The sequence below is a fragment of the Dermochelys coriacea genome, chromosome 8 (assembly GCF_009764565.3).
Source record: "Dermochelys coriacea isolate rDerCor1 chromosome 8, rDerCor1.pri.v4, whole genome shotgun sequence".
Classification (NCBI taxonomy): Eukaryota; Metazoa; Chordata; order Testudines; family Dermochelyidae; genus Dermochelys; species Dermochelys coriacea.
In genome coordinates this window covers 44,434,254-44,454,699 of record NC_050075.1, presented here as the reverse complement: position 1 = coordinate 44,454,699, position 20,446 = coordinate 44,434,254, and the positions used below count along the sequence as shown (strand labels likewise).

Here is a 20,446-nt window from a genome sequence, read left to right as displayed (position 1 = left end):
GTCCTAAACTGAAGATCTTCCCCATCCATCCCCCCAAACTAGAATTCTCCCATAACCCTCTTTAATCTACTCCTACCCTTCCACACCAGAAAAAGTCTGGGAGAACACAAAAGATTTGCAGGGTGACCCAAGGTTAACAAGTTTGGGGAAACAAATTCTGAAATTGAGGCTCCTTCTCTGAAAATACTCTGCTTCCTTTGGGGCTGATGGCTCAAGCTTCTCAGTTGATCTGAACTGCTGTAGATGCCTAGACTTTAAGGTCTGAAGGGACTATTACGATCATCTAGTCTGATCTGCACATCACAGGCTACAGAATCCATTCCTATAATAGACCCATAACCTCTGTCTAAATCACTGAAGTCCTCAAATCTTGATTTTAAAACTTCAAGTTATAAAGAATCCACCATTTACTCTAATTCAAATCAGCAAGTGACTTGTGCCCCATGCTTCAAAGGAAGGCAAAAAAATAATATGGTCTACTCTCTGCCAACTTGACCTGGTGGAAAATTCGTTCCCGACTCCAAAGATGGTGATCAGTTAGACCCTGAGCAAGTGAGACCCACCAGCCAGACACCTGAGAAAAAATCCTCTGTAGTAACTCAGAGCCCTCCCTCATTTGGTGTCCCACCTCTGGCTGTTGGAGATAACTAATAACAGTTGCAGATGGGCTATATGCCACTGTAGGCAACCTCATCATACTATACCCTCCATAAACTCAGTTTTGAAATAAGTTCATTTTTTCCCCCGATTACTACTCTTGGCAGGCTGTTTCAGAATTTCACTCCTCATTCAAGGGGCAGTCTCGGGTATCCAGGGCCCAAACCATTTGTAGTTTTATAGATTACATTTAAGATCCAAGATTGTCCATAAAAGTGAATTGAAAACCAGTATGGATGAGAATGCACTCCCTGTGGGGCTACATCTTAGCCTTTTCAGATGTTATCCCACCATTAGCCTAATATTACATAGCCAGCAACGAGAGTGTAGGCGTGGCCCAAGCAGACTTACACCAACGTACTGTCTAACCCTGCTCAGAGCATGTCTCAGTACATGAGTGCAACCAGGCTAGGTATAAATAAGTATGGAAGTAAGGAAGGTATAGAGAACGCTAATTTACTGCATAAGCATTATGAGACAATATACTCTGAGAAACAGAAGACCCTGCACACATGCTCCATCATATCACTAGAAACGTGGATCAGTTTATGCCTGGCAACTCTGAGGACTGCAGTAAAGCTGATTTAAATGCTTCTAATCCACCAGCCACTGCTGTAAACTTGGATCAGTTTCCATAGTAATGAGGCACAGAAAGATTTGCTTTTTCAAGTTCTTTACATAAAAAGCCACTTGTCTAGAGAACAGCTTAAAATTATAGCAGCTTGTGTCAGCTCCAAAATGACAGGCTCAGAATGGGAAATAATACCCTTTCCAAACAAAAGCCACTGTTTCTCCTCAGTTTTCCATCTAACCCTAAGGAACAGTGATGGGAGCATGAAGTTTGTCCTGGCACTTTCTAGAAGCATGTGAGCTTTCTTTGTTTACTTCTGCAAGAATTTAATCGTTTATTTAAGAACAAGTTTCACACATAGGCTATTTCCAATTATGATTTTTGAAAGCTACAAAGAATTTGAAGTGGAAAAATGTCTTATAGGCTGCATCAGCCCTGCAGCTGTTTATAATTAAAGCTTCTCCTTTACTCTCTCTGGGCTACTTTCCAGCACAAATACTTTAGTCAGAACTTAGTCCAACCCACTTTTTTCCTTCACAGCTCCAGTCTGCAATTGCCTACAGTGCCTTAGCGCAGGCTCTCAAAAAGTTTCACAATAGATGTTCCCTTGCTAAACACTCTACAGATAGTTATTCAAATTTTAAAAAAAACAGCTGGAAATCCAAGGAGTTGGATTCACACAATGCTGTCAATGCCAAAGAAACAGAACCAGCAGAACACATGGAGGCTGCTGATGCAGTTGTGCTGCCAAAGTTGCTGTTTCTCCTCAATGTTGTGTTTATTCCCTTTCTGTAGGGTCCTTTGAAAGAAATGTCCTTTCAGTTTGAATGGCTGTTCTTCGCCAGACAGTACTACCTCCATTTTTGGTACATTCACCAGCTCAGTCTATCTGACTGCAGATTACTTTAGCTAATCTTTCCAGAGGTTTGGTTTCATGGGAGTTTCCCATTCACGCCTAAGGATATCATCTGGGGCTTCACAGGAGGAAGCATATAGTTCTAATTTGGTATGTGAAGGGAGGAATTTCCTACAATGCTTGCACCCATTTGACACCCCCTTTGTTTTGATTGGAGGATCACTGGAGGGAAAATGTAGGCCCCACGACAAAGTTGACACAGTTTGCAAATATTCTGGGACAGGTTTTAATCAGTCTTTTCCTCTTGACTCCCACACAGACTCAGGAGGAAGAACAGGATTCTCTGGCTAGTTTATCCCTCTCTTCTTACTATTTATCTTATAAGCACTTTGGGGCAGGGACTGTCTTTTTGTTGTGCGTCTGTATGATGTCTAGCACAGTGGCATCCTGGTGCATGACTTGGACTCCTAGGTGCTACTGCAATACCAATAAACAACAAAAGGACCAGAAGTCTCTATGGTGAGACTCAGCTTTGTGTTTCCTGCCCACCCTGGGCCATGGGCAGCTTTTTGTCCCCATAACCCAACTCCAGAGAATGTTGGGAGACTAGGGAATATAGTGCCAGCTTCTTCCCCTAGATTCTAGATGGAAAGAGTGAGCACTTCTCCTTTTGAGGAGCTACTCCCTTTCCTTCAGCCTTTAGGATTTCCTTCCAATCCCTAAAGGGAGGGGGAAGGGGGTAGATACATAGATACTAAGGTCAGAAGGGACCATTCTGATCATCTAGTCTGACCTCCTGCACAACGCAGGCCACAGAATCTCACCCACCCACTCCTGCAAAAAACCTCTCACCTATGTCTGAGCTATTGAAGTCCTCAAATCGTGGTTTAAAGACTTCAAGGAGCAGGGAATCCTCCATCAAGTGACCCGTGCCCCATGCTACAGAGGAAGGCGAAAAACCTCCAGGGCCTCTTCCAATGTGCCCTGGAGGAAAATTCCTTCCCGACCCCAAATATGGCGATCAGCTAAATCCTGAGCATATGGGCAAGATTCACCAGCCAGATACTACAGAAAATTCTTTCCTGGGTAACTCAGATCCCACCCATCTAATATCCCATCACAGGTCATTAGGCCTATTTACCATGAATATTTAAAGATGAATTAATTACCAAAATCACGTTATCCCATCATACCATCTCCTCCATAAACTTATCGAGTTTAATCTTAAAGCCAGATATCAAAAGTCTCATCCTGAGAGGGAAAGGCTGCCCCCATTCTGAATTCAGGTTTCAAGTGGATGTTTTCCAGTGATTGATCTGGGACTGACCCTGGCCCCTGAAAGCAGGTCCTGTGAAGACATCCGCCTCAGCTCATGGAGCTCTTCTTTGTAGGCTGGGCCCTGCAGGCAGTCTGGGGCACTATCTCTCAACCCAGGTGGTCCCTGAAGTTGGAATCTGATTGAGAAGAGCCAGCTAAGAAGGGCCTACTTGAAATAAAGTCTGGCCAAAGTCCTGGAGAAGAGGATGGGCTAAATGAATTCAGATGGGCCTGGAAACCCCTTACCACCATCCTGTTGCTCCACAGGACCCAAGCTACTTTTAAGTCCTTCCACTGAGCTTGAAGGCAGGAGGCAGTGCAGCTTCTATCCAAGTTTTTGATTTGTATATAACCACGGAATTCAGCTTATGGTCAACATACCATCCCACCCCAAGCAGAGGCAGGGGTAGGACATAACATTGCACAAAACTTGGCAGCTGTGCTGGGGAGGTAGCTGGCATTTGCTCAGCGCCTGGGGCTGCTGGGGAGGTTACTGTGGTGAACAGCGTGATGGCGAGCCCGGGGCTATTATTGCATTTTTGATCTTGTGGGTTTGGCAAAAGTCAGAATTCAAAAGAGACAGAAATTGGCTAAAAGTCTTTAAAAGTTTTTTTTGGTCTATCCTCTGGTTATGAACACACACACCCCAACCCTCTGCCTACCCCTAAGTGCACACAAAGTGTACAAAAATGCAGGCCATTGCACAAGGCCCTGTACAAATTTAGCAAGATGCCCCCTTCTTCCACAGCACTTCTAACAGCTTCATTCATTTCACTATCTGTTCTGAAAACTCAGGTCAGTGATACTCTGAACAATACTTTATAATATAGGCTGTAGGCCTCTTTAGTGGAGTTCTTTGCTGCCTAGGCAAGTGCATTACTACTTTTTACAGCTTCTTTGATTTCTAACTGTGTCAATAAAATCCATTTAAGAAAAGTATTTTGTATCTACTGTCTGAAGAGACTCATTGAGACACCTCAGAAAGAAAACTAATTCTGACCTCAGGATAGATAGAAACAGGAGAGAGGAATTTGCCTAACTACAAAGTCAAGGATAAAGGAGGTTAGAAGCACCATCAAACAGTGCCATAAGAAAACTGGCACAGCGGGAATGGAGCTACCCAAAGCATATATAAACCAGTCACAAGAACTGTGTGCTTTAATAGAATATACAGGATCCAACACGGCTTTAACATCAGGCTCAAGATCTCCATCCCCACCCTGGAAGAATTAACTGCCAGAAGTTGGCCACGTTGGAGAAGACTTTTTCTAGCCTAAATCCAGGTCTCTTTTTAAGCAGGACATGGACAGTACAGAATTACCACTCTGATGACAGTGGTTTCAGTACTAAGTTGTCATTTTCTAGCTGCTTTGCCAAGTATTTAGACTAGTTATTTTGCTTATTAACATTTTAGTCTAACCCAATTTTTATTCAGTGTATATCTGCCTATGATGTACTGGGCTTCTACTTCATCTGTCCATTTGTTCTTCACGGATAGTAATGTAAAGCTGTGGTTGTTTGCAATATGTCTGGCTGGTGTTGGCTTTAACGATTTATTTGAAAAAAAAAAAAGTATGATTTAAAGCTGTATATAACTCTTGCTATTGCCTTTCTCCTTTCTGGGAAAAGTTTACTGCAGGCCCTAAATCTTCCCCTACTCCCAGCCTTAACAAGTTAGTCTGATAACAAACAACTCTGTCGAGAGAAGAAAGAGGAAGAGAGCCTCTCATTAACTTATTGTCAAACAGAGGAAGTACTGCAGCAAACTCAGAAAACACAACCAAGTGGGAGGGGTGGGGATTTAGCTAATTAGTGAGTGATACTGGAGAGCTCAGAGTCAACCCACTTGCCCTGGTCTGACAGCTCAGCTTCCTGAATACAATGTTTCTATTCTTGCAGCTATAAAAATATTTCAGAAAATAGTTTAGGTTGCCCCAGCAGATGGGAAGTTCCCCTATTAAAAGTTCCCCATAGTCATTGCAAAGGAAAACAGGATGCTAACATCAAACATGGAAATTCTACCTTAAAGGACTGAGTTTGAGTTTTCTGTTACATTTCCTTCCTCTCTGCAAAAAACAAACCATTAAACCAGAACTGGATATTTGGTGCAAGGTCATGCAGGTGTCAGAACTTGCACTGCATGTCTTCAGTTTTCATTGGTGCCTTTAGAAGGATTGAGCTGTGAGACTGGGAGTAAGAGACGATTGGGCCTGCATTAGACTTTTACCAGAAAAGAAGGCAGGCAGCAGCAAGAGTTACAAACACCTCTAAATCATACATTTTTGTCAAACGATTAAAGCTACCACCAGCCAGAAGTATTGCCAGAAATCGTGGCTTTTAATTACTTGGGTGTCCCTCTTGACACATATGCTTGATAGTTTTTGAGAGCACTTCACAGTTAGTGAAGTGAGCAACAGCTGGATTTAGTAGAACAACCAACAGTGTCAAAATCTTAAATGAGAAATTCAAAGTAGCTAAGTTACCAGGTGTATTGAAAACTGTCATATAGTCAAGAACACAATTAATAGGACTATCTCAAGATGGGGACTTTGTAACAAGGTACAACAGGGACCAGTGTTGGAATCAGTTTTATTTAACATCTTCCTAGACAGATACCAGATTAATAAATTTATAAGTGGTGCTGATTGGAAGCAATTTCAACACCAGTCACAAGACAGAAACAGAAAGTTATTTAACAGATAAGGAGAGAAAGTAAGCATTAACTTTAAAAAATGTCACTCATATATCTGGGGCAAATAATCGAAAGCATGGAAACAGAGGTGAAAGTAAGCCGATACACCCTGGTACAGCGTACTGGCACGAGCCAATGCACTGTACTGGGGCAGCCCGGTTTCCCCAGGGGGCAATTTAAAGGGCCTGGGGCTCCCAGCAGTGGCTGGAGCCCGAGGCCCTTTAAATTGCCTCCAGAGCCCCCTGCTGGAGCCCTGGGGTAGCGGTGGTGGGGCTCTGATGGCTATTTAAAGGGCCTGGGGCTCTACCGCCCCGGCCCATTAAAAAGCCGCCAGAGCCCCGCCGCCGCTACTCCAGGGCTCCAGGGGCTATTTAAAGGACCGGGGCGGTAGAAACAGGGGAGCCCCAGGTCCTTTAAATAGCCGTCAGAGCCCTGGGCTGCTACTGCCGCTACCCCGGTAGGGGAGGGGGAGCACTTACCTTACAGGGTGGGCTGGGGCTGGCTTTGACCCCCCTCAGCCCTGCCCTTTCTGCCTTAGGCCCTGCCCCTTCCGGGGGCCAGAGCTGGCCCCAGCGTACTGGTAAGTCACTCAACTTACTTTCACCCCTGCATGGAAAGGAGAAACCTGGAAAGCAATAAGGGTGAAAAACCTAAGAGGTGATAGAGAACAGCAAGTGTTAGCATGCAGTGCATCATGGCTGCAAAAAAACCATCAATCTGAAACTGAAAAGGCATCCCAGTATAGGGAGATTATGATTTTCCCTCTACACATCTCAGGTGCAATTTCACAAAATACTGCTTTCAGTTTTGGGCACCCTATCAGAAGAAAGATACTGACAAGTTGATGGAACTTTAGAGACAGGTTACAAACATTCAGGGGAAGGAAGGACTGATTTATGAAGGAAATGCTGAAAAGAGCTAAATAGCTGGTTACCTAGCCAGCCTAAGCAGGTAGGATGAAATCTACAAATATTTGAAGAATATAAGCACCAAGAAGAGAGGATTTCAATGTGCTACAAAATGGTACTACTAACATTAATGAAGTAAGAAAGGCTTGAAAAATCCATTCATCACAGGCAAATGGGAAGCTGACTTTAGCAAATGAGGATGACCAACACCATCAACTGTTGCAGAGGTGAAGCTTGCTTTTAAAAAATGTCCGTCCTTGTAGTTGCAAAGTTAACCTACCAAAAGTGAGTTGTGTTCAAACAGGTACAATGTCATTTTCCAGAAACTACAGACTGCTCCAGTGCACCGATTGCAGTTTAGAGATTTTCCATACAGCAGCAAAAAAGCAAAGTCACATTTATAAGAAGGCTGCAAGAATTTGCCAGGAAACCAAGCCTATGAGCTAGGCAACACTAGGTGGGTTCCTGTGACACATGCTGAATGGGCCTTGTTACCCCCACACAGACAAAGAGGTGACAGAATCTATGGTGGTTGGCACCAGAGTTCAGAGGAACCCTGCAAATAGCTAAGTTCGGCCTGGATTTTGAGCTTTGAGTTCCTTTTGTAAATAAAGCCAAGCTGCTGGAAGAGGAGTGAGTTCGCACCTGCTACAAGTAACAGATGTTTTCGAGCAGGATAGGGAAATCTGCCCATAAGGTTCATCACTTTCACAGCCTCTGTTCCTAACTTAATGTAAAGAAGTCAAACTATCAAGGCCCAATCTAAGAACCTGGACAAAAACTAACAGGTTTTTAGTTAAACCTTAAGTTAAGAGTAAACTGCTAGCCAAAAAGTCCCAAGCTATGCTTTAGAGCAGTGGTCCCCAAACAGTGGGGCACACCCTGGAGGAACGTTCAGGAGCGTGCATAGCAGGGCCCAGGCCAGCTCCCATGGGGGGGTGTGGAGGGAGTGCCACTCAGTCCTGCTCTGCCCCAGCCCAGCTCTGCCCCGGCTCCTCTCCGCCCCCAGTCCAGATCTGCCTTTATTCCCTGTCCGGCTCTAGGCCAGATCTGCCTCTAGCCCCAGTTCTGCCCCCAGCCTAACATCCTCTGCTGAGCCAACTGTGGAGTAATGGGGAGGAGGGGCATGGCCAGATTCATAACTGGTAAGGGGGCAGGGGGAGACCTGAAAAGTTTGGGCACCATGGCTTTAGAGACATGCATCACCGAAGTATGAGGACACATTCAGACAATGCTCAATGGAGAACTAGAGTAATGCAAGGAACTATTTTCAAGGGCTTGGTAACAAGTCTTTCCATCTCTAATCTCTATTTTTCTGTTCTTCCATAGGTATGCAACCTACAATCCAAAGGCAGCCATGGTTTAAAGATTCTTCATGTCAATCAAAAATTCACACTAAGCCTGAACCTGACCACAGCCTTTGGGTTGTTTTCTTTATGTGTTAGATCTGGATTGAAAAGCAGAGGAGAGGACAGGATTCATGTAAAGCTTACTTACTTGCAGTATCCTGTGCCATTGCGATAGGAGATGCATTTTCCCTCATTGATACAAGGCTTAAAATCATCTAGGCACTGTAAAGCTGAAAGAAAAGCAATGGAGAGTTAAGCCAGTAACCTTCATAGCAGTATTAAAACACTGAAGTGTTTAATATTTAAAACTTCAAAAGTAGCCCAAGGGATTGCAAAAGAAATCAAATCCACAATACTTGTATAGTGGAGCAACATAGGGGGCACTAAAACCATCTAGTTTCTTTTAACAGACAGACTTTCAAAACAAAGCACAGTAACTCTAGCAAACAACGAAGACAGTGGTATTACTTCAATGTATAGGAAATAATGGTTTCAAACTTTACGCCTTGGGCTTGGAGCCACCCTTAAATAAAACAGCTCCTGATGAACTTTCTACTTAGGGTATGTCTACACTACGAAATTAGGTCGAATTTATAGAAGTTGGTTTTGCAGAAAGCGTTTTTATACAGTCGAGTGTGTGTGTCCCCACACAAATGCTTTAAGTGCATGTAGTTGGCGGACTGTGTCCACAGTACCGAGGCAACCGTCGACTTCAGGAGCTTTGCACTGTGGGTAGCTATTCCACAGTCTCCACCACCCATTTGAATTCTGGGTAGAAATCCCAGTGCCCGATGGGACTAAAACATTGTCACTGGTGGTTCTGGGTACATATCGTCAGGCCCCCATTCCCTCCCTCCCTCCATAAAAGCAAGGGCAGACAATCGTTTTGCGCCTTTTTTCTTGAGTTACCTGTGCAGATGCCATACCACAGCAAGCATGGAGCCCACTCAGCTAACCGTCACCGTATGTCTCCTGGGTGCTGGCGGACATGGTACTGCACTGCTACACAGCAGCAGTTTATTGCCTTTTGGCAGCAGACAGTGCAGTACGACTGGTAGCCGTTGTCGACGCAGTCCTGGGTGCTCTTTTAACTGGGAGCCTGGGCAAACATGGGAGTGACTCAGCCAGGTCACTTCCATTGTTTCGTCTCATGGCGATTGAGTCCTACCGGCAGTGCACTGTCTTAATCTGCAGCTAGCAGAAGATGATGGCCAGTAGTCATACTGCACCATCTTCTGCCGAGCACCCAGGAGGTGACGATGGCTAGCGGTCATACTGCACAGTCTGCTGCCAGCAAGAGGTATAAAGATAGATGAAGTGGCTCAAAACAAGAAATAGACCAGATTTGTTTTGTATTCATTTTCTCCTCCCTCCCTCTGTGAAATCAACGGCCTGCTAAACCCAGTTTTGAGTTCTATCCTTGAGGTTTTGAGTTCTATCCTTGAGGGGGCCATTCAGTTTCTCGCAAAGCCACCCCCTTTGATGATTTTAATTCCCTGTAAGCCAACCCTGTAAGCCATGTCGTCAGTCACCCCTCCCTCCGTCAGGGCAACAGCAGACAATCGTTCCGCGCCTTTTTTCTGTGCAGACACCATACCACGGCAAGCATGGAGCCCACTCAGATCACTTTGGCAATTAGGAGCACGTTAAACACCACACGCATTATCTAGCAGTATATGCACCACCAGAACCTGGCAAAGTGAAACTGGGCGAGTAGGCGACGTCAGCGCGGTTATGAGAGTGATGAGGACATGGACACAGACTTCTCTCAAAGCACGTGCCCTAGCAATGTGGGCATCATGGTGCTAATGGGGCAGGCTCATGCGGTGGAATGCCGATTCTGGGCTTGGGAAACAAGCATAGACTGGTGGGACCACATAGTGTTGCAGGTCTGGAATGATTCCCAGTGGCTGCGAAACTTTCGCATGCGTAAGGGCACTTTCATGGAACTTTGTGACTTGCTTTCCCCTGCCCTGAGGTGCAAGAATACCAAGATGAGAGCAGCCCTCACAGTTGAGAAGTGAGTGGCAATAACCCTGTGGAAGCTTGCAAAGCCAGACAGCTACCAGTCAGTCGGGAATCAATTTGTAGTGGGCAAATCTACTGTAGGGATTGCTGTGATGCAAGTAGCCAACGCAATCAAAGATCTGCTTCTATCAAAGGTAGTGATCCTGGGAAATGTGCAAGTCATAGTGGATGGCTTTGCTGCAATGGGATTCCCTAACTGTGGTGGGGCCATAGACAGAACCCATATCCCTATCTTGGCACCGGTGCACCAAGACAGCGAGTACATAAACCAAAAGGGGTACTTTTCAATAGTGCTGCAAGCACTGGTGGATCACAAGGGACATTTCACCAACATTAACGTGGGATGGACGGGAAAGGTACATGACGCTCGCATCTTCAGGAACTCTGGTCTGTTTCAAAAGCTGCAGGAAGGGACTTTCTTCCCAGACCAGAAAATAACCGTTGGGGATGTTGAAATGCCTATAGTTATCCTACCCCTTAATGCCATGGCTCATGAAGCCATACATAGGCAGCCTGGAGAGTAGTCAGGAGCTGTTCAACTACAGGCTGAGCAAGTGCAGAATGGTGGTAGAATGTGCATTTGGACATTTAAAAGCGCGCTGGTGCAGTTTACTGACTTGGTTAGACCTCAGCGAAACCAATATTCCCACTGTTATTACTGCTTGCTGTGTGCTCCACAATATCTGTGAGAGTAAGGGGGAGACGTTTATGGAGGGGTGGGAGGTTGAGGAAAATCGCCTGGCTGCTGGTTACGCACAGCCAGACACCAGGGCGGTTAGAAGAGCACAGGAGGGTGCAGTGTGCATCAGAGAAGCTTTGAAAACCAGTTTCATGACTGTCCAGGCTACGGTTTGAAAGTTCTGTTTGTGTCTCCTTGATGAAACCCCCTGCCCCTTGGTTCACTCTACTTCCCTGTAAGTTAACCACCCTTCCAACCTCCCTTCGATCACTGCTTGCAGAGGAAATAAAGTCATTGTTGCTTCACATTCATGCATTCTTTATTAATTCATCACACAAATAGGGGGATAATTACCAAGGTAGCCCAGGAAGGGTGGTGGAGGAGGGACAAGACCACACAACACTTTAGAAGTTTAAAACTTATTGAATGCCAGCCTTCTGTTACTTGGGCAATCCTCTGGGGTGGAGTGGCTGGGTGGCCGGAGGTCCCCCACCGCGTACTTGGGCGTCTGGGTGAGGAGGCTATGGAACTTGGGGAGGAGGGCGGTTGGTTACACAGGGGCTGTAGTGGCGGTCTGTGCTCCTGCTGCCTTTCCTGCAACGCAACCATACGCTGGAGCATATTAGTTTGATCCTCCAGAAGCCTCAGCATTGAATCCTGCCTCCTCCCATCACGCTGCCGCCACCTTTCAGCTTCAGCCCGCCACTTACTCTCTTCAGCCCGCCACCTCTCCTCCCGGTCATTTTGTGCTTTCCTGCACTCTGACATTGTCTGCTTCCATGCATTCATCTGTGCTCTGTCAGTGTGGGAGGACAGCATGAACTCAGAGAACATTTCATCGTGAGTGCGTTTTTTTTGCCTTCTAATCTTCGCTAGCCTCTGGGAAGGAGAAGATCCTGTGATCCTTGAAACACATGCAGCTGGTAGAGAAAAAAAAAGGGACAGTGGTATTTGAAAAGACACATTTTATAGAACAATGGGTACACTCTTTCATGGTAAACCTTGTTGTTAACATTACATACATAGCACATGTAATACTTTCATTACAAGGTCACATTTTGCCTCCCCCCACCACGTGGCTAACAGCGGGGAACATTTCTGTTCAGCCATAGGCAAACAGCCCAGAAGGAACGGGCACCTCTGAATGTCCCCTTAAGAAAAGCACCCTATTTCAACCAGGTGACCATGAATGATATCACTCTCCTGAGGATAATACAGAGAGATAAAGAACGGATGTTGTTTGAACGCCAGCAAACATACACTGCAATGCTTTGTTCTACAATGATTCCCGAGTACTTGCTACTGGCCTGGAGTGGTAAAGTGGTGGATGGAATACCATGGTGGATGGAATAAGGCTGCCCTCCCCAGAAACCTTTTGCAAAGGCTTTGGGAGTATATCCAGGAGAGCCACTAATGACAGGGCAAATTAATCATTAAACATGCTGGCTTTTAAACCTTTTATAGTATTTTAAAAGGTACACTCACCAGAGATCTCTTCTCCGCCTGGTGGGTTCGGGAGGCAGCCTTGGGTGGATTCAGGGGGTACTGGCTCCAGGTCCAGGGTGAGAAACAGTTCCTGGCTGTCGGGAAAACCGGTTTCTCCACTTATTTGCTGTGAGCTATCTACAACCTCATCATCATCGTCTTCCTCATCCCCAAAACCTGCTTCCGTGTTGCCTCCATCTCCATTGAAGGAGTCAAACAACACGGCTGGGGTAGTGGTGGCTGAACCCCCTAAAATGGCATGCAGCTCATCATAGAAGTGGCATGTTTGGGGTCCTGAGCCAGAGCGGCTGTTGGCCTCTCTGGTTTTCTGGTAGGCTTGCCTCAGCTCCTTAAGTTTCATGCGGCACTGCTTCGGGTCCCTGTTATGGCCTCTGTCCTTCATGCCCTGGGAGATTTTCACAAATGTTTTGGCATTTCGAAAACTGGAACGTAGGTCTGATAGCAAGGATTCCTCTCCCCATACAGCGATCAGATCCCGTACCTCCCGTTCGGTCCATGCTGGAGCTCTTTTCCGATTCTAGGACTCCATCATGGTAACCTCTGCTGATGAGTTCTGCATGGTCACCTCTGCTGATGAGCTCTGCATGGTCACCTGCAGCTTGCCACACTGGCCAAACAGGAAATTGACATTCAAAAGTTCGCGGGCCTTTTCCTGTCTACCTGGTCAGTGCATCTGAGTTGAGAGTGCTGTCCAGAGCGGTCACAATGGAGCACTCTGGGATAGCTCCCGGAGGCCAATACCATCTAATTGTGTCCACAGTACCCCAAATTCGACCCAGCAAAACCGATTTCAGCGCTAATCCCCTTGTCGGGGGTGGAGTAAGGAAATCGATTTTAAGAGCACTTTAAGTCGAAAAAAAGGGCTTCGTCATGTGGATGGGGGCAGGGTTACATCGATTTAATGCTGCTAAATTCGACCTCAATGCCTAGTGTAGACCAGGGCTTAGAACATCCTGCACCACATTCTTTTTCCATCCATTCTTTCCAATCTCTAGGGACATATGCATTAAAAGAGAGGCTCTGTTCCTCAATATCTCACATACATTTGTTAAATTCTCCAAATTAATCCAGAAATTGCTAAAACATCACAGTTAATGTGGCAATTATGATTGATCAGAAGATTATGGCTGGGAGATAAACAGGAGCAGATTAGCTCTTAAGAAACAAAGAATTGTTAAACAGAATCTACATCCTGAGAAGGAAAGATTCTGTAGACTGAATTTAGAGACTTTTTAGTGAGGCATCAAGCATGGTCTAGTGCAGGTATCTCAAACTCAAATCACCATGAGGGCCACATGAGGACTAGTACATTGGCCTGAGGGCTGCATCACTGAAACCTTTTCATACAATGATACAAAAGTATAGTAAAAAATGAAGAGTAATATAGTATGATATTAAAAGTCAATGTATTAACTTTTTTAAAACTGTAATGTGAAGGGGGTTTTAATAAAATATAAACACCTGTAACTATTCCTTATGTGGTCAGTAACACTGATGCTGATCTATACTAACAGTCTATCAACATAGCTGTAATAACAGGAACTTTTAAAAGCAACTACGCATACAAAATACATTGCCACTTTTAATAAACATTCTTCCCAACTACTCACAGCAAAGAATCATACATGCTGAACTTCATACCTCAGAATGCTCGTCTAGTCCCTGAGGCCCCGCCCCTGCCCCGCCTCTTCCCACCCAATTCCATCCCCTTCCTCAAAGACCCTGCCCCTATTCCAACCCCTTCCCCAAATCCTCGCCCCAGCACCGCCTCTTCTCCGCCTCCTCCCCTGAGTGCACTACATCGGAGCTTGGCTGCCGGTGGAGTAGGCGCCTATGGCAGGCCAAAGGAAATAACTCCACAGGCCGCCCGCGGACCATGCGTTTGAGACCCCTGGTCTAGTGGATAAGGCACTAACAGAATAAGGAGACCTACGTTCTACTCCTGGTTTTGTCACTTGCCTGCTAGATAGTCTTGAGCAAGTCACTCCACCTCTGTGCCTTTTTTACCCCCACTTATCCCCAAGGCCTTTGTCTCCCGTGTCTATTTAGAGTGTCAGCTTAAGGATACTGTGTGTTTGTAAAGCACTAAACATCACTGATCTTGGCTGAGGCCTCTAGGAGCTTCAGTAATATATTGCCCCCTCTAGCACTGCTATTCTAATCTACAGACCCATGTGTTCCACATGCTGCAGGACAGGCAGCCCCTTATTTCAGTTTTGCTTTTGTTGATTTGTATCAAATCCTGAACATTTAACTACAGCTTCTGTATTTGGATTACTTGTAGTTGAATGAAGCAGACACCTATATTCAGGAGTAATTTGATAAAACAGAGGTGGAGGGGGAGTCCTTGTCCAACCAGCCCTTAGGGTCTAAATTCTGGACATGAATTTCTCCAACAAGGAACGGAGCTAGTGGGCTGCCCCAGACACAAAGCAACAGAGGCAGAGGTATCAGGCATACTAAAGTTTCTCAGTAGCCAGTTCCAGTTATATCTGCAAACAAGACAAACTCAGAAAGGACTGCAGTTACTATATCAGGCTTGAAATGTTATTTCTCAACGATCCTTGAGCATGTAAATAATTCATATACTCTGTGAGGTGTGTAGGAACGCTGTACACTTGCAGTCCCAAGAAAATAAAATAAAATTAAGTCCAATATCTAAAGCTACAGCTATTCTATTCCTCACAAAATGTGAATGCCTGTTTCTTATTAACTTGATTTCAGAAAATGAGGCACTTAGAGACAGTACAGCCTCTGCTCAGTAGTCAGGAAATGAACAAAATTCCTCTCTGAGCCCCTTACGATAACCTATTAGGTCAGGGTTACTAGGCAACAAGAGCTTTAACACAGATTTACAACAATTATTTTCCAGCAACTGTCAAAAAAGTTCAGTCTGATTACAATTTGCACCCATGACCTACTCTTCCTCCAATTACCAGCAACATCCATAGCTCCTACATAGTAAATGGCCATATAATCCACACCCCATAGTTATATTTACAACTGTATCTCTAACATTACTGGTGCAGCAGCCTAACTGCTCTAACTTAAATGTTAAGTTTGGGCCAGTATGGTTTTAATTGTAAAGTGTCTGGGCATTTAAGATTTAGCAACTTCACCTTCTACAGTCCTTCATTATCCTCTGAGTAGGACAAGAAATAAAGTGACCATTAGCAAATATTAATGGACTGGCCCCGGAAGACAGAGGTGTGTGTTCATTATGTGTCTCTACCTCAGAGTGCTTGAATTTTCAACCTACCCACACTGATAAGGCCAATACAATGACAACCAAAAGATTTGGTTTATTTCTTCTTCACCAGTACTTGCAAACAGATTTCCATATTCACTTTGAAGCCTTGTCACTACAATGAAAACTGACTATTTGACTTTTTGTAACCCACTCAAAAGTATAACTAGCATTTGGCCACCAATATAGACTTAACTTTCAATAGCATCTTGGCATGGTCAAGAATAAGAAAATAAGAGTGTGACTGCATTCAGCTTTTCTATAAAGATCCTGCAGACCAGTGAAGCAAAGTAGAGCAGCACAGGCAAAGAAGAGTAGATTCTTACAGTAGCAAGAAGTATGTGCAGCCTCTGTCCCAGTTTATCAGCCCAAAGACTGGTACAGAAGGAAAAAGATTAAGTCCCTTTGTTTTCTCAACAAAATAGCATCACCTTGAACTGCTGCCTAGCAGATAATTAAACCACTGAGGGTTATGTTGTCAGGTTCAATAGTTGTACAAATGGACAGTACAAATCAAGCATTTAACTGTAGTACATGGATAGTGCATGATAACCCAATACTCACTAAACAGAAGTGAAAGCGACTACTTTGTGTACTTCTTTCAGCTTGGACAATTAAAATAGACTATACAAAAAGATTAAACAAAAACAATCAAATGTAAATAAGATTAAAATTGTTCCAATTACATTACAAATATTTAAAATTATTGAAAGAGAAATTAGAAAGCTAAAATAATTTAACCTGAAAACATTCTTTTAAATGCACAAGGGAAATTAGAGTCTATGGCTCCCATAGCAAAATTAGCTTCTTCTTTGTGCAAGCATTGCTAAAATTACCATGGGAGACAATTTAATAATGAACACAAAGAAATAAGCAACTTCAGTTACTTTGTTTACATCAAAAGCCATGTCTAGGCTACCTTACCAAGCTACGCACAAGAGTCAGAAAATAAAAGTAAAGCTTCCAATATCATTAACTCACCCACAATAAACACTATATTAAGGTTATGCTAAACATTGAATTAACCGAAAATTTACTGTATGCTCAACATGAAGGAAGAGGGTATTATCTGGAAAGACAAAATAGACTGACCAGACCTTTCTTCTAAAGTTGCACACGGACCAAGTGGATCAAACAAGGTTTTTGAGTCATGTTGTCACTGATTCTTACCCCTTGTCTCACAAGATCCCTCCTGCCTTCGTTAATCATTAGGTTAGTATATAACTGATCTGCCTCTTCAGCCTGAAAGAGCTTGCAACATATCCAAGGAGGCTGCTATGACTTCGTCTACTTTTCTTTTGTCAGAAAATCTGTTTTCTTAGAAAGAAGAAAAGGAGTACTTGTGGCACCTTAGAGACTTCACAGCAGCATTCACTTGGGTGATAGGCAACTGGGTGACTAGGCTGGGTGTGAGCAGCCACACCTGAATTACTATGTCTCACTGGTGCTGTGCTTACCCCTGTATGTTGCTAGGACTGCCAGGCACATCCCTAAGAGAATTAGAGTACGGCTATTAAGGGAAGGCTTTCAGCGGGCATCTAAATGCCATACTTGGAGACAGCTGAAAAGGCACTCATAACTGGCTGAAACAGAGGTATCATGATGGGGAAATAAGATTAATAAACTCATAAGAACAGGCATACTGTGTCAGACCAATGGTCCACCTAGCCACTATCCTGTCTTCCAACAGTGACCAATGCCAGGTACTTCAGAGGGAATAAACAGAACAGGTAATCATCAAGTGATCCATCCCCTATTGCCCATTCCCAGCTTCTGGCAAACAGAGGCTAGGGATACTTCAGAGCCTGGTTTGCATCCCTGCCCATCCTGGCTAATAGCCATTGATGGACCTAGTCTCCATGAACTTATTTAGCTCTTTTTAGCGCCCTGTTATACTCTTGGCCTTCACAACATCCTCTGGCAAAGAGCTCCACAGGTTGACTATAGATTAAAAAGGGACAAGTCAAATACAAACAAAATGTAAAAGAGTAGTGAAATGTAAAACTGTTAAAGATTGCTGAATTCAGGCAATCACAAATCTTTATGCCTCCAACTATAAGGCACCTTGGGGGAAATTATGGAATATGTTGAGGCTATCATGGCAAGGTTAACTCAGGAATAGTTGATAGACTTAGAAAGATCAATAAAGGAAGGTGGTCACAGAAGCTATTAAAATCAAAGCCAACACAAAAATCCCAGGACAAGAGAGGTTTTCAGTAGAGTTTTATATGATGACAGATATTAGATATCACTACACGTAAGCCAACCATGCTAGTGATTTCTTAGAGTAAGGAAACTCCCACTATAATGAAAGATAGTACAAGAAATAACAACAAAACTGCAAAGACAAACTACTACACATGATTCATTTAAACCAATTTTGGTTCTTAATGTAGAAAATATTTTCAAAGACTGGCCAGAATAGAAACAGTCCTGCCTCAATTAATACACACTGATCAAACAGGTTTCATCCATAGCATACAACTGAGTGATAACAGACAAGTCATAAGAGTAATTCATGATAGGCGGAATGGAACAACCCAAATAAAGGTCTGCTGTTAACCTTAGATGCTGAGGTCTCCTTTGATAAAGTAGAGTGGCCTTTCCTAGAAACACTGCTATCAAGGATGAGTTTTGGAGCCAATATGAAGACATGGATAAATATGACTCCCCTTCTACTAGGACAAAAGTTAATAGGGTACACTCCCAAGAACTCGAACTACAAACAGGAACCAGACAACGCTATCCTCCTTCTTTATGGAACTCCTCGCACAAAATATATGGCAGAATAGCAGCATAACAGGGGTTAACAATTAATAAAACAGAACATAAAATTGTGCTGCATGCAGACAATGTGATAGTAATGGTTTCCAATTTTAGTACCACCTATGGCCTACATTCTGAAAAATTAATGAATTAAGGGATCTATCAGACTATACAATTTATATATATATATATATATATATATATATATATATATATATTACATATAAAAATGGTATATATATATATATACACACACATACACATACACACACACAGATAGAAGAATCTATGATGAGAAAACTACAAGATGTATTTGAGTTTGTCATCTAAACAAAATATTTAATAGTCAATCTCTCTCCTATCCTCAATCAGCATATGAATTTTTCTTTACATTATTTCAATCTGAAAAATATACATGTCTTGGATACATACCAGCCATTACAATTAATTATACCATAATGAAATTTCCCACTTAAGGCTCTAACCAATATGGATACCAAAAAGAACTTGAGTAACGATAATAAATATCTCCCTCTTGTCTAGTGTTTTTCATCAGCAGATCTCTAAGCACTTTACAAAGGAGATCAGTATCATTATTACATTTTATAGATAGGGAAACTAAGGCACAGAGAGAAGACAACACCTGCCCAAGGTCACCCAGCAGGCAGAGACAAAAATAGACCATCGGTCTTCTAAGTCCCAGTCCAATGCTCTACCCACTAGGCTACACTGCTGCTTTGCATGGTCCAATAAGTTACCCAGAAAAAAAAAACTCTATAGACCCACTCGAAGAGGGACTGGCAGTACCAAATTTATTAAAATATCATTGAACAGCTAAATTAAAGTTATCAGCAGCCTCGTACCATGGTGACCCCAGTAAACATGGGGTGGAAATCAAACAGGACTTTAAAAATAAATGTACTGCATTGATTTTTTACCTGAGAAATAGAGACTAACACAAAAAGAAAAATATCCACGTCCCATGGTTGCACTGTGGATATGGAATTTGATATAAACAGGTAGACCTTGCTGTCCCCACTTACAGCCATCAGAAACAATCTAGAATTTCAAGGATTATGTAATCCAAAAGTAATAAATAGGAGGAAAAAGGGTACACACAACCATCAGATAGCTATTCTATAATAAAATTATGAATATTAATACCATTGAAGAACGCATGGGGAATATTATTATACCAGTCTGGGCTTATTTGTTACTAAGGCATTATATGAAATTCTATTTAGGAAGCCCAAGTTTCAGGAGACCATTAGCAAGGATAGAAACACTGATTTTGGGAACAGACCTCTGAAACGGACTGGGATAACACATATGGTATAATGCTGGTTATCTCCATATGGTATAAGGAAAAATTACTGATGGATCTAGAACAGTGGTTTTCAACCTTTGGTCCACGGACCACTGGTTGTTCACAGAATATGTCTAGGATTTCCAAAGGGGTCCACGCCTCCATTTGAAAATTTTTAGGGGTCTGCAAAAGAAAAAAAGGTTGAAAACCTCTGATCTAGAAGATAAGACCACCTCTACATAAAAATGGGAAGAGCATCTAAAATAAATATCACTTTGGAACAAAGGGAAAATATCTGGAGAAAGGATCAATACCTCATCTATTTGTGTATACAAAATATTTTACCAATGGTACATCACTCCATTTAAGCTAAGGAAAATATATAAAAAAGGAGTCAAATGCTGAAAAAGATATGAGCGAATGGGGACCTCTCTGCATAAAGGGTGGGAATGCCCTAAAATTTAGAGAAAAAAACAGAAATAAAATTTAAGCTAACTAGTTAGGCTACCCACAAAACCCATGGTGAATCTAGCAGATTACAGTACAAAGAAGAGTATTGGCTCT

At 43.3% G+C, this 20,446-nt stretch overlaps 1 protein-coding gene across 2 annotated transcripts in view; it reads right to left on the bottom strand.

Moving 5' to 3' along the window:
- The window catches only part of NOTCH2 (notch receptor 2), a 141,603-nt gene that overhangs the window by 107,826 nt on the left and 13,331 nt on the right, over window positions 1-20,446 (bottom strand). For both annotated transcript variants that reach the window (XM_038413057.2, XM_043520154.1), the window contains exon 2: window positions 8,499-8,580. In XM_038413057.2, the coding sequence (XP_038268985.1) occupies window positions 8,499-8,580 (82 nt within the window). The remainder of the gene's footprint in view (window positions 1-8,498; window positions 8,581-20,446) is intronic.